Source organism: Biomphalaria glabrata, chromosome 18, assembly GCF_947242115.1.
Source record: "Biomphalaria glabrata chromosome 18, xgBioGlab47.1, whole genome shotgun sequence".
NCBI lineage: Eukaryota > Metazoa > Mollusca > Gastropoda > Planorbidae > Biomphalaria > Biomphalaria glabrata.
In genome coordinates, this window is record NC_074728.1 from 2908201 (window position 1) to 2922703 (window position 14503).

The 14503-nt window shown below is 37.2% G+C and overlaps 1 protein-coding gene and 1 long non-coding RNA gene across 3 annotated transcripts in view; both read left to right on the forward strand.

The window, feature by feature from the left end:
- LOC106066083 (probable serine carboxypeptidase CPVL) overlaps positions 1 to 4439 on the forward strand; it is a 12221-nt gene extending 7782 nt beyond the window's left edge. For both annotated transcript variants that reach the window (XM_056017380.1, XM_056017379.1), the window contains exon 2: positions 1137 to 4439. In XM_056017380.1, coding sequence (XP_055873355.1) covers positions 1142 to 2500 — 1359 coding nt within the window. In that variant the 5' untranslated portion in view covers positions 1137 to 1141 and the 3' untranslated portion in view covers positions 2501 to 4439. The remainder of the gene's footprint in view (positions 1 to 1136) is intronic.
- Positions 4440 to 6238: 1799 nt separating this feature from the next.
- LOC106066085 (uncharacterized) lies at positions 6239 to 11057 on the forward strand. Its single transcript, XR_008775990.1, has 3 exons — positions 6239 to 6589; positions 8927 to 9016; positions 10000 to 11057. It is a non-coding gene; the product is annotated as an uncharacterized LOC106066085 (long non-coding RNA).
- The last annotated feature ends 3446 nt before the right edge of the window (positions 11058 to 14503 follow it).

The following is a 14503-nucleotide window of genomic DNA, read 5'->3' on the forward strand; positions in this document are numbered from 1 at the left end:
ATATTATCATTATATGGACATCTAGAGCTAATACTTGACCTAGACTTCCGATTTAGAACTCTTAAGATCTGGTCTGAATCTAGATCTACTTCTAGATATAGAATGTAAATGTAATCTAGATCTATAGGCCTATTTGATTTACTTAAAAAAAATAGTAAATTAGTAAACCATAGAACCTTCGGGTTTCTGAAGGTTCCATGAAGTTCTGACTTGAATTGTAAAAAGTTGTATCAAAGTTAAGTCAAATGAAAGAAAGTAAAGAAGGGGACACTATTCTGCCATTAGTAAAAAAGAAACAACTAAATTAGCATGTTGTGTAAATTATGTAAGTGTTTTAAAGGCAATGTCTTCGATTCCGAAGTTTAAAAATGAGTGCAGTGTTTCACATGACCACGCAAACCCAGTTGTGACCTGCATATTTTTCCGCATTCGTACAGGCAAAGCCAATGTCCACAGGCGGTCTATTTAAGTTTTCTTTCCGTCTTATGGGGCTGTCTTCAAGCAGCCTTTGTGAGAGCTCTTCAACTGTCTCTCTCAGAGGCCCTCTGCTGCCTGCTACTTTTCTCTACGTCAGTGAGGACGCAATGGCTTCTGAGTTGATCTTTAGAGCACTTAATGGGGGTACCCACTGCCGTAGCTGGGGTGGGAGGTGGTGGGTGCCAAATTTGAAAATCCCCCAAATGAGTGTCCGAAATTTGGTTTTACATTATCTCATATTTATAAAGACAAGTGTTTTAAAAAACAAATACGAAATACAAATTATATTACTAATTATATTTCTTGTGAAATATTATTCCATTTCTAGCTTCTAGTTTGAATAACTTTTCTCAAAGTTTTTTTTTTGAACATTTTTTAAGGAAAATAAATTCTTGAAATAATAATAAGGCTTGTTTTCGAATCCAAAGATTTTAAGGAGGAATGCAGTATTTCCCGTGGCTACGAAGCCCCTGCTGTGACCTAAATATTTTGCCACAACCAGAGCAGGCATAACTATTGTCTGCGGTGGTCGATTTAGAATTTCTTTTCTCCGTCTACGTTTGTCCTAGTCAGCGGATTTTCTTTTGGACAATTTTCAATACTTCTACTTGTGTTGATAATATTTATACCATCTAACATATCATATTTCTCTTACACAGGCGCAATGGAACAATTACATCTCTGTTACAGCCTTTTCGTCCTCCTTTGGTTCATGGCACCTGCAAGCAGTCGATTGTTCTTGACTCCTTACATCTACTCAGGGGCTTTCCAAGCTGCAAGGCAACAAAGTCTCGTCCTAGATGAAGATGGAATCATTCCCAGAAGCCACTCCGGCTTCATTACTGTAGACATGAGACTAGGAAACCATCTGTTCTTCTGGTACTTTCCAGCGTTAGATTCACGCGCACCGCTTCTGGTTTGGTTGAATGGAGGTCCTACTGTGTCCTCTATGATTGGACTATTTTACGAGAATGGGCCCATGAGGACTTACTGGAGACAGAACGGGGAAGTGGATTATATCGCGTGGAACAGCTCCTGGACTAACTCCTTCTCAATGCTTTATATTGATAACCCAGTTGGTACTGGATTTAGTTACACTGAGAGTGAGAAAAAAGGATATAGAACAACTCAGGAAGGCTACGCTAAAGATCTTTATCAATTTCTAGAGCAATTCTACAAGATATTCCCTGAATGTTTAAAAGTAGACCTCTATATAGGAGGCCAGTCGTATGCCGGGAAATATGTTTCTTCTTTTGGGTACCACTTGCACCGTGAAATCAAACATGGAAACTCTACTTTACCTTTCAAAGGGATCTACATAGGCGGTCCCTATTTCGATCCCAGAGCCCAATCTGAATACACTGCTGATTATTTCTACACACTGGGATCGCTCTCTCACAAACAGAAGTTGGACTTCAAAAAAAATATCCAAAAGTTCTGGAAAAAGTACGAGTCAGACTTAAGAGACACTAAAACCTTTCACGAAATTTTCCACATTTTTTTTCCTGAGCTCAGCACGGATAATTACGAAACGCTGAAGCGCGCCACTTATGAAGCTATCGAAGTGTTGATGAATTCAACCAGGATGAAAACATTGGTTCACGCCAAAGGTGCAACATTTTCGTCCATGAATAGCAGTATGCAGTTGAAGTTTTCGGATGACTTTTTGGTGAGTGCTAAGCATAAGCTGGGAGTGCTCATGGACAACTACAAGGTAATGGTCTTCAACGGAGACCTGGACGCCTTGACCTCCACGGTGATGGTGGATGCTGGTCTGATGGTCACGCCGTGGTCACTGCAAGGGGCATATAACTCGTCCACGCGTCAACCCTGGATTATGGGTGGTACGCTGGTGGGATATTATTCCATGACCGGAAATTTCTGCCGCGTGATTCTTCGTCAGTGCGGGCATCACGTGCCGCACGACCAGCCGGAAGTGAGCCTCATTATGATGCAGCAGTTTGTTGAATTAGGATGTGCTAAGTCTAATTTCGAAATTGACAATGAATTTGATTACCAATGAAAAAGATGTTTGCTGAGAAAGATGCTTCCTGCGATAGTAGTTCAATGATGTTAATGGACCTCATTCACCGATCGTAAACAAGCAACATTTAGTCACGTGATAATATTGATAAAACAATGAGGAAAAAAACGTATCACGTGACAGCCTGTGTGTATTAAGTAATTTGTATTGAAGAGATAGAGAATCACGTGGCTAAATGTTGTTTGTTTACGATTGGTCAATGAGGTCCATTACGTAGTGGTGTTTTAGCTTTATAATGCTGTTAGCTGTTAAATGATATAAGTTTTTACTAATCCTATATCTGCCTCACGTATCTGTTGAACTGTCAGTCTCCTTCTGCGCCACTGACCAGGAGAGAATGCATACTAGCGGCTTTCCTATGGATATTGTGTATTAAGTATATGTCAAATTAAGTTTAACTAAGATAAATGTAATTGTTGGTAAGTTTAAAGTATTCCTTCTTTCATTGACCAAAACTGATAAAATGATATATGGAGAGGGAAATTGAAAGTACAAATAGCCTTCCAACATGTTTTGTAATATATATATATATATATATATATATATATATATATATATATATATATATATATATATATATATATATTAGAAATTATCAGTCAGTTTGTTTGTATTGCAATAATAATATATAGCTTAAAATGTTTGTTTTGTAAAATATTTTACATGTTTCGGATGTTCCTTCAGAGTTGAAGGTAATTACTTTCTAGTCCAAACCTCCCGCAGGACGACGGGGGATGGGAGCGGGCAGTGTTTGAACCCTGGACCATCGATAAATCTGAAACGACAGTCCAGGGCGCAAACCGCACGACCAGGCAGCTTAGGCTATGACTTATGTATCTATCTGTCCAATGTACATATATATGGAAAGTGTACACAATAGTTAATCCTCATTTCTTCAATTTATTGGTTTAAAAAAAAAAGCACAATTTAAAAAAATGATATTATAGTTTAAATAGAAAAATAAAATATAACTTCTTTTATACAGTTTTGATAATATAGAATGATACATTTCTTTTATACATGTTATTCTATTTTGTTTACAAAAAGTCTATAGAGTTCTCTGTCATTGTACTACGAAAATAATATACAAACAAATGTATATATCAAATAATGAACAATGGCAACTGTCTTAATGTATTTATGAAAATGCCATTAAAAAGAAACGAAATCAAACAAATTAAAGAAACATTTTCTACTTCTTGTCCTACTAAATATAAGAACATCGTTATTCCTCTTATACGCTAAGACTATATTTTCTTTAACTCTATACCTCCGTAATTATTTTCCATGTTCAGAACGAAGTATTCATTTTTCTTATTTGTATTTCACTAGCCTGTTAGGGTTAAACTTCAATAATGGTTCTCTTTTTAATCTGAAAATGTTATAATTGGAATAGATGATTGCATGCCCTTTTTATATAAAACGAATTAAAGTTTACAAACCCAAAAATTATATTAATTTAATGGGGTCAAATCAACGATGGCATCGTTGATCCGGAGAGAAAGAGTGAACAGATAAAACTACCAAATCTGATAGTCGTCGTGAATAGCCGCACATGTAGGCGCGATTTCATAACTAGTGATTAGTCGTTTTAATTTTGAAAAAGTTGTTCTCAGCTGATCAGTACCTATCTTATCTTATCTTATATAATACAGACGTTACTTCAAAAAAAGAAGGTACAGGTATTGTTATCAAAATTAAAGCGACTGTAAATATTTTGGTAAATTTCTTTAAAGTTATTTTTTTTAACATATTGTAAAAACTGATTAACACCGTGAATGAAATCATTTAAGTTAGATTGTTTAGATTAGTTTGTCATTTTAGCTGTCGTGTTTGTGTTTGTAATGTTATTACAGCGCCTTGAGCCTACAGTTTGTTTGTTAACAGCGCTTTATAAATAAAATTATTATTATTATTATTATCATGTTTTGAAATTCTTTGCATAATTAATAAGATTGGTAGTCATTGCTTAAAATACCCAAAACATAAAATAATATGGAAAGACAAAGGCATAGCCCTGGGCAGCAAAATCAAACTGATGCGCTCCCTGGTCATGGCCCCATTTTTATATGCTTGTTAGTCTTGGACGCTGACTGCAGAGCTAGAAAGGAGGATCCTAGCAATGGAATTGAGATGCCACAGATAGATCCAAGGCATCACATTCAAAGACCACATCACAAACAAAGAGATTAGAGACAGAGTTATTGCAGCGATTGGACCCAAGATGACCTCCTAACTATCGTAAAAGACTCAAGGTATAAATCTATGGCCATATTACGTCTTCGGGGCTCGCAAAGACCTTCCTTCAGGGAACAGTACCAGGAAAAAGAAGAAGAGACAGACAGAGAAAGCGATGGGAAGACAACATAAAAGAATGGACGTGCCTGCCATTGAAAGAGGTTCTAACTTAAGGCAAAAGACAGAGAGGAATGGAGAAAGACGGTCGACAAATCACTAACGGTCTAACAGACTAAGGGATAGGTAAAGGTAAACACAAAGTCACTGCTTTTACAGATTGGGATGACTATTTCATTTTTTTTTTTGGTGGGGTGACTTTTAAACATTCTAGGGTCATAGAGAAAACCAAAGTTTTCACAATGTTGACATAATCTTGAATCCATATGGGTTATGGACCTCTTTCCCCAATCGTAAACAAACAACATTTAGCCTCGTGATTCCCTATCTCTTCTATACAAATTACGCAATCCATAAAGGCTGTCACGTGATACGTTTTTTCATTGTTTTATCAATATTATCACGTGGCTAAATGTTGTTTGTTTACAATTGGTGAATGAGGTCCATTAGAGAAATAGTCGCATTTTTTTTTTAAATCTTTTCTCTAATAGCTTTTATGGGATTAGGCTATAGTATATGTTCTAGCCTTCATAATTCGAACACCCTTTTTGTATCGGCTTCCTTTTATTTAAAGTCCATTGTCAGATAGTTTTTTTTGCTCCAATCTAGTCTGTCGGTTTTGTCGAATAGAATCACGAAATGTCATCACAAATACTCAAGAACATTGCCTTAAATGGACTAGTATGAAATAAAATATTTGACATGCCATAACATCTCATCCCATAAATTTGATAAATTCTAAACTGACTTTTTGTGCAAAAGCGATTTGCAATCACTTATTGTGAACGGTTGATCTGTGTAATATAATAGCGCCTTGAACCTTTATTAAGACGGTCAACAGATTTTGTGAGGTGTAGTCTATCAGAATAAGGGATATGTTATTTGGACAATAATGTTTTGGGTCTAATCTCTCTGGACCATAATGTTGTAGCCCAATCTGTCTGGATGTTTTGTTCCGTTGTAATCTATTGTTTTAACATATCCCTTTGTAACCTTAGGCAGAATGCTAATTGGATTTACTTGTTCATGAGTTTAGATCAGTTGTAATATGCATTTATTAAAAACCAACTATAGATTAAGGAACGCTTTGTGGCCTATATATGTGCGCTATTTAATAGTGATTTTATAATCGGCGAAAGTTGGCCAAGCATAGCCTAGGATGCCACAAATTGAAAGTATTATGTAGCATAAAGTATTCGCAGTATGTCATTTTCGCTTCTCTTTTCCTCATATTTCACTTCCCCCCTCTCCGCCACCCCCACTCACCAGTCACTTAACATTACAAAATAGTCCAGGCAGCACGTTCCGCCAACTCAACAGGTTCTGCTTGCTTCACTCGTGTCACACGTCAATAACTGGAACTTCAGTCATTCAAGCGACGTACGTTTTAAGTGCACTGCCTTAAAGCAATGCTCTAGTTTAAGAAAATGACACCATTGATTTATTGATCTATACGTTTTTTTTTATATACCATCGAACTTGCGTGTTGCCTGACAATAGCTGGGTAGTCAGTTGAAAAAGCTCAAAATGTGTAGCAAGTGGAGGCAGACTGTATAGATGTTGTGCATTTCGTTCTGTGTCTGGAAGGAAACGAACAGACGTGAAAATGTTTAATGTTTTGATACGAGTTCAAGGAGGAAGCTGCAAGTTGGCATTGATCTCATGCCTTCTGGTGCTTTGCTGTGTTACACTAATGATATACCTAGAACAAAGGTAAAATATTTATTCATATTTCTATTTTAATACATTTTAAGTGAAAGGAGAAACAATACTGCCGCAAATAAAGTTTAACCTCATTGCACTTTGGTGAGATTTGTGAATAGTCACGTTCCCCAGTCAGACCTTGTGGTCTATAGGGCAGATGATGTGCAGGTCATCTGTTTCTGTGGCCTACGGTTAACGAGGGTCTCATGTGGCCAGCACAACGACCAACCGCCTTTACTTTTCTCCAACTCATGTCTGGCACCCAAATTAAAAATCCTAATCTTCACCAGGATTCGAACCCGGGACCCCCGGTTCGGAAGCCAAGCGCTTTGCCACTCATCCACCGCGCCTCCGAATTTAATGAATTCAGATAGTGAAAGTCTAAATAGTGAATACAAGCATGACCGAAAGTGATGTCATACGAGAGAACGAGAGTTTGGTAGAGGTAGAATTGGTGAAATGACTTGATGAAGTTATGTAAGAGACTACAATTTGTTGAAGTCATTTTTTGGCCAGTTAGAAGTGATACAACAAATACGTTTGTCTTAAATGAGTTGGTAAAATAGGTTTTGTAAAATCGAGCATGACCATGTTACAAGTGAAGTTACAAATGTAACTATAAAAAATACATATTTCTGAATACAAATGAACTGTGTAAATTATATTAGTCTATTATCTTCATGGAAGTTGGATTTTTTTAATGCAAAGAAACTTCATATTTTATCACGTTTGCTAATAGTGTCTGAAATTGTTAGTCTTTTTTTTTTACCTTTACCTATCCCTTAGTCTGTTGGACCGTTGGGGCACCAAGACTCGTCGACCGTCTTTCTCCATTCCTCCCTGTCTTTTGCCTTGTTTAGAACCTCTTTCAATGACAGGCCCGTCCATTCTTTGTTAGTCTAGTCTTCGGTAATGCTGCGTACGAATGATATACCTACAAATATCCTAGAAAATGAATGTTATGATAATCATTATATATGATACATATGTTATCATTAACATAGAGATCTATAGATATATGAAGCCTACAAGTAAAAGTTTCCATTTCAGACCTTGCGATCTATAGAGCAAATGGTCATCTGTTAACGAAGGTAACAACGTCCAACCGCCTTTCATTTTCCCCAACTAATGTCAGATACCCATACAGCTGGGTGGACTCAGGCGCCATAAAGATCCTTAAATTAAAAATTCCCCGTCTTCATCGGGATTTGAACCCAGGACGCCCTTGTTCGGAAGCCAAGTGCTATACCACTCAGCCACCGCGCCTCCAAGCGTATATATATATCCTCTCTATAACAGTGTTTCCCAAACTTTTTCTTTAACGGAACACTTCGCACACTCTGAGCATTTAACGGATCACTTAGCTTTTTTTTTTACTAGTTAATTATTCCATTTACAGTTTAAGGAACAACTATTCATGCCTCCAGGAACATTAGGTTTCCGAGGAGGCGTGGTCTAGAGGCTAAGTACACTTTAACTTGTCTTGGCTACCTATGAAGGGGCTCTAGGTTCGACAAACGACTCGGTCAGAGTTGTGTTTACTGAGAGCCTAAAGGCAGCACGGGAAAACCCCTTTCTACCCTCACCGGTCCACAAAAGAGATTGGACCAAAGCGCTCGCTCTGAGCATGCTATAGGCATGAAAGTAGCGCTATATAAAAGCGATTATTATTATTATTATTATTAACCCCATAATGGGAAACAATGCTCTATAATATCAAAAATTATTGCGCTTTTCCATTTTGAAAAATTAATATCAGCATTTTTCGTCGTCAGCGTTTGATTTCAATCTGATCGTTAACAAGCCAAATGAAATATAGAGCTTGAATAAACATAGCTGCTATCTGTCTAGGATTTGTTTTCTAAATTCTCCTTTCGTTACTTAATCTTAATCTAGCCTCTATGCTGTTTACAATGTCTTGGACATATCGAGTTTAATTCATTCTGAGGTTAACTTTAACATAACTATGATTAGAAAATATGAGATTACTTAAAATTCTATTCTAAGTTATATTCTGTTATTGCGCGAGTTATGGGAATATGTATAAGAGATAATGGGCATCGGTTATGCTTGCCCTGCATGTGGCAAAATATATAGGTCACAGCTGGGGCTGCGTATCCACGGAAAAAAACTTATTCCCTATGGATCTTTGGACTCGAAGACAAGCCTTATTATTTTTTTATTTTTTTATGGGTATCGATAGAGGTTGTGGGAATCGGGATTAAAAACTAGTTTCAAATTTTTCAGTTACAATGTAATTTGTTGTATGTTTCTAGTGAATGTCAAGACAATTTGTTAACTTCTTCTCAATATAATTATATATGATCTTCAAATGTCTGGTTTCAGTGTGACAGATTTCCTGCAATCTAGTCTGGACTTGGCGTTGAGAAGTTTCATTCCGCTCAATACGCTCTTTCTTGTTGCAGTAAGGTTTAGGTAATTTTCTTGTGGCAGTAAAATGTAGATAATTGTAAGATTCATGTAATTTTCTTGTAGCAGTAAGATTCATGTAATTTTCTTGTATCAGTAAGATTCATGTAATTTTCTTGTAGCAGTAAGATTCATGTAATTTTCTTGTAGCAGTAAGATTCATGTAATTTACTTGTAGCAGTAAGATTCATGTAATTTACTTGTAGCTGTAAGATTTAAGTATTTTACTTGTATCAGTAAGATTCATGTAATTTACTTGTAGCAGTAAGATTTAAGTAATTTACTTAAAGCAGAAAGTTTTAGTTAATAAGGTAGTCGGAGTACACATAGTTGTCACTCACGCATAAGCAAAAAACTATTCTCCAAGATCAACAAATAATAATTAGGTGGCATTCATCTCTAGTCAAAGTCAAATTCTTAGTGGTGAGACTAATGATGAATATTACATTTGATATATGCAAGCAGCCCTAGACCACAATCGTTTTAGATAGAAGAGTAGGAAGTAGATATGGTGAATTAATCCGAAATAATTACATAGTCCATAATCTCGGTCTTCTCTCTGTTCCTCTACCACCAAAGCGAAAGCCACTATTTGTGGATAGGAGTGTCTCTCCAAAATAGGGCTCCACAACCACATGAAAATGTGTTCGAGGTGAACCATGGTCGCTCTATGACTGAAGGTGACCAACTATTCTTCCTAAAATCCTATTCTTGTTTTTACTAGTCACGTCATTATTTCTAAGTCAAAGTCAAAACTTTCCCTATTCATGAAACAAATAAATAATTCCTAACCTGCCCTAACACTATACTATTTACCTACCTTTATTTCTAAGAGAATTACGATACATAAAAAATCGACGTGCTTATCTGGTTGTTCATATCAATTAGACTCATAGATTCAACCTCAATTTTCGTAGTGTTAACTGTTTCAAGTATTTTCATTGTCTCTCTTTCTCTCTATATAAATTGTTAACTTCTTTATGTTTCAGAGAAAAGCCTATAAAGCAAGAGGGAGCCCATTAAATATCCCAGACAACTTCCAAATCGGACAATGCTTTATGTGGTGGGTTGATGTCTTACAAGGTTTCCCTGTCGATACGTCTTTACTATTACTTCAAGAAAACAAACTAGAAATAAGGTCTCTTAATAAGACCCACTGATCGTGATGACCCCTGGAGTTCACAGAGACTTATTAGTATAAAAATAGAAATGGATATGTGGATTGGGTGCTGGGACAAGTCGCAAAAAGCCCGTGGAGTCTGGGAGGCGCCCTGGCCGCACTTCCCCGTGGTGGAGGCTGTCCAGGCCTGAGCAAGGTATAACAACACGTTGCAGGACAAGCCACTGTCTTGTTGGCTCATGTTTCTTATGGCTATGGCCGAATTTTGATTCACGGTGCCCCCGCTGCGGGGAAGAAGAGGACACTGTGTCTCATATTCTGTTTGACTGCCCCAGACTTGCTGATTATCGTCTTGACAGGTCTGGGAAACGAAAACTTCTCGACCTGTATGGCGACTTGTAAGCACTACGCAATACAGCAGGGTTTCTGTCCAGGGATTTTACAAGACAGGATTTGAACCTCTCCAGCCCTCACTAAAATGGAGTTTGGTGATGAAGATGATGATGATTAGTATATTTAGCTACGTAAAGCAGTCTTTCTAGTGTAGAATGGGTGCTACAGTTCCTAGATTGTGAATCGGACTTATAGCAGCTCTGAATAACACGTTCGTAAGGAATGGATTTCATCACCGCCCGATCCGGACCGGGCTTAGGCATAGGCAAAATAGGCACAGGATTAAATGAAGTTTTAGAAAAAAAATTCGATCAGATCTCAGACATAGTATTACTAGAGCACTGTGACTCTATGTTTACTTGTTTAATTTTGCCTCTACTATGACTCTATGTTTACTAGTCTAACTCTGTCTCTACTATGACTATGTTTACTATTCTCTACTAAGGAAATTGTGAAATATGAGTTTCATGTATTTGTCGATTTAGATATAAACAGGCAGGTTTTTAATACATTGCGTAATTTTCATTTTTTCAATGTTTCTTTTTAATTTATTTTTTTTTAATTTCATTTGAAGGCCACCAAATTCACTTCACTTAAGGCGTCCAATTATCAAAAGCCAGTTCTGACCCGATGTACTTAGACACATGCTGATTTAACCATACACATTTACCTAACTGGAAGGGGGGGGGGGCGCTATCTTCTCAATCAGTTTCCCGCCTCACTCTCATGGTTCTTCAATATTGTTTTTTTTTTTGTTCCATGAACTGTACATACCTGTACACAGCTTGCTAGGCACGAGCATACAATAGTATCTATGTGAGATAGTTCCTTTCTTAAAGCGTGTAATACCAAGCGTGTAAGGGAGGGATAAAATAAAATTTCTAGTAGCTTCCCTGAAGGCGCGGTGGGGTGGCCTAGTGGTAAAGCACTTGGCATCCGAACTGGAGGGTCCCGGGTTCGAATCCTGTGATAATTGGGGATTATTTTTTTTATTTTGGTATCTTTGGGACGCCTCTGAGTCCACCCAGCTCTAATGGGTACCTGACATAAGTTGGGGAAAATTAAAGGCGCTTGGTCGTTGTGCTGGACACCTGTCACCCTCCTTAACCGTGGACCAAGGTTCGCCCAATAGTTCGCAAGGTCTTAAAGGGGAAACTTTACTTTTACTTTTTTAATAGCCCCCTTTTGTTATGGAGTGTGTGTGTGTGTGTGTTTCTGTGGTGACGGTGAGAAGAAGTTAGCGATTGGTCGGTGGCTGTGCGGTGTGAATGATGAAAGATAAGCGGCAATGTCGTAAAGACATAATCTATCTTGGGCAGGTCAGACGACTCCAGAGTGAAAAGACGTGTTTTTTCTAGTGAGTTAGATTTTGTTCAAAATACCATTTTATATTATTACAACAGTCTACTACAGTCATTTCATTTCAAGATACATATGGCTCTATTGTAATAAAATGTATACATAGTATTGTTCATAAAGAATAAATTCAAGTTTATTTTAAGTTTCACAAATTAGAATATAATATGCCTACAGCGGTTTAGTTGTCTACCAGCAGTTTGGTGCTACAAGTCAACAACTGTCCGCAACACTCCTCTCTAATCCTCGGCCAGTTATACCTATCTCTCGATAGCAGGGTGCATTAAAACTATTATCTTATCTTATATAATACAGACGTTACTTCAAGGACCGTAGTAGAACGACTGTGTTTCATTTCCTATAGCATAGATTCTATACATACTTCATATAGCGAAGAATCTTTAGGCCTATGTAGCATAGAATATATATACATATATTATTATAGCTTTTATATAGCGCTACTTTCATGTTTATAGCATGCTCAGAGCGCTTTTGGTCCGATCTCTTTTGTGGACCAGTTGGGAGGGGGGGGGGGTATCTAGGAGTTGGTTTTCGTGCTGCGATTAAGCGCTCAGTAAACAGAACTCTGCCAGACTCGGGTGTCGAACCTCGAGCCCCCTTCTAGGTAGCCAAGCTAAGTTCAAGCGCACTTAGCCTCTCGACCACGCTTCCCATTTCATTTAGCATTTATTCTTTTGCCTGATGGGGGGGGGGCACTTCTGTTACACTGTCCTTCCAATAAATCACCTTAAACATGCGTGCAGCAATCCCCCATGCAGGGCAGGTGTCCAATCTAGTACATCCATAGTCCTTGTGTATTGTCAATTTAGGCCTTGAGCAGAGCAATTGTTATTTGTAAATTAGTCGTCGTATGTCCATTAAGTCCATTAAGTATATTATGTCCATTATGAAGCGAAGGCACTTTTGATAGAAGCGTTAGTCGATCATAGAAGACATCAGCTGCTAGCGGCAAATGGCCTCTGAAAGAGACAGCTGGAAAGCGCTAACAAGGACGTGGAACACACATTTGAGGCCCAAAGAAAATCCATTGAAAGTCAGGCGTAAAAGACGAAGATATGACTTCCATAGATCCCCGGCGGACATCGGCTTTATTGCGTCAACTGTGGAAATATATACAGGTCGCAAATGGTCAACTAGAGAGGATTTGAAAAATCCACCAGTAGCGAGATATGTGTGTGTGTATATATATTGTTATGACTTTGCCATGCTCACAGCCATCCAAGACATTGCAGAAAGAAGTGACCAGACAAGTCGGATGTTGACATAAGAGACAAACTATTTCCGCCCAAGTAGAGAGCCTGTACTCAAGGCAGATGCCCCTTTGTGTTTGTCTCCATGTAAATAAACGTCTATGTCCTCGTTGAGTTGCCTCACTTAAGTTATTACAATATATATATATATATATATATATATATATATATATATATATATATATATATATATATATATATATATATATATATATATATATATAGAGAGAGAGAGAGAGAGAGAGATCAGGGGTGGGCAACCTGTTTGTATCGAGAGCAGCATTTAGTAACGTTTAGGAATATATATATATATATATATATATATATATATATATATATAAGTGTGTGTGTGTGTGTACTTAAAACTTTATAAAATAATCTAGCTGTGCATAATGGCTTTTAATTCATATTTATAAGGTATTATACATTCACTTTTCTTTTTTTTTTTTTTTTTGACACTACCAACTGAGGAATTAAAACAAAAGTTAGCAATTTCTAAAACAATTGTACGATTTTTCAAAAACAAAAATTGCTACTGTCTTTTTAAATTCACAACCTTTCACCACAAATATAAAGTTGTACTTAATGTAAAGTATTTAACTGTTTACACTCGTGCGTAATGTTCCGGAATAGTTGAAATAGCTTACTAGTTGTTATCATTGTGAATGCTTTAAAATTACAGATAGTCACCATCGGCCTGTGATGATGACACTTGTTTAGTTTCCACATAAACAATACCTGTTCACATATGTATGTGTGCTCAAATAATATGAAAGTTTAGCAGTAAAGTTTTTTAAGCATGGAAATACAGCTTCTATCACCTATAAAACTCCCGCGAAAGTACTGACTAGAAATTCTCTTTCAGGTCATAATTCGCTTGGAGATATGTCCTCTGGAGCTGAATACGCTTCTGCGCTAAATGGTGAGCTGATGGTATTGAAAACTGGTTCTTGACGTCTTAAAATTTGCTTTTATAAATTCCACTATTAAGTAATCTAAATAAGTATTGTACTTCTGACCACTTCACTAGAAATAGTTTCTCTAACTTACAAAGGGATACACATTTGAGACCGAAAGAAGGACAGACGTAGACGGCGAAAAGAAAATCCAAATTGGACTATGGTTATGCCTGCCACAGATGTGGCAAAATATGTAGGTCACAGTTGGGGGCTGCGTATCCACGGGAAATACTGCATTCCTCATTAATCTTCGGACTTGAAGACTAACTTTATTATTATTATTATTATTATTATTATTATGTTAGAAAAGAACGGGTATTCATTCTCTGGCGCAGCCAGGGTCGAGTTTCGCTAAAGAGAAACACAATTCATCGTAGTCCCTTTATCAGTTTCC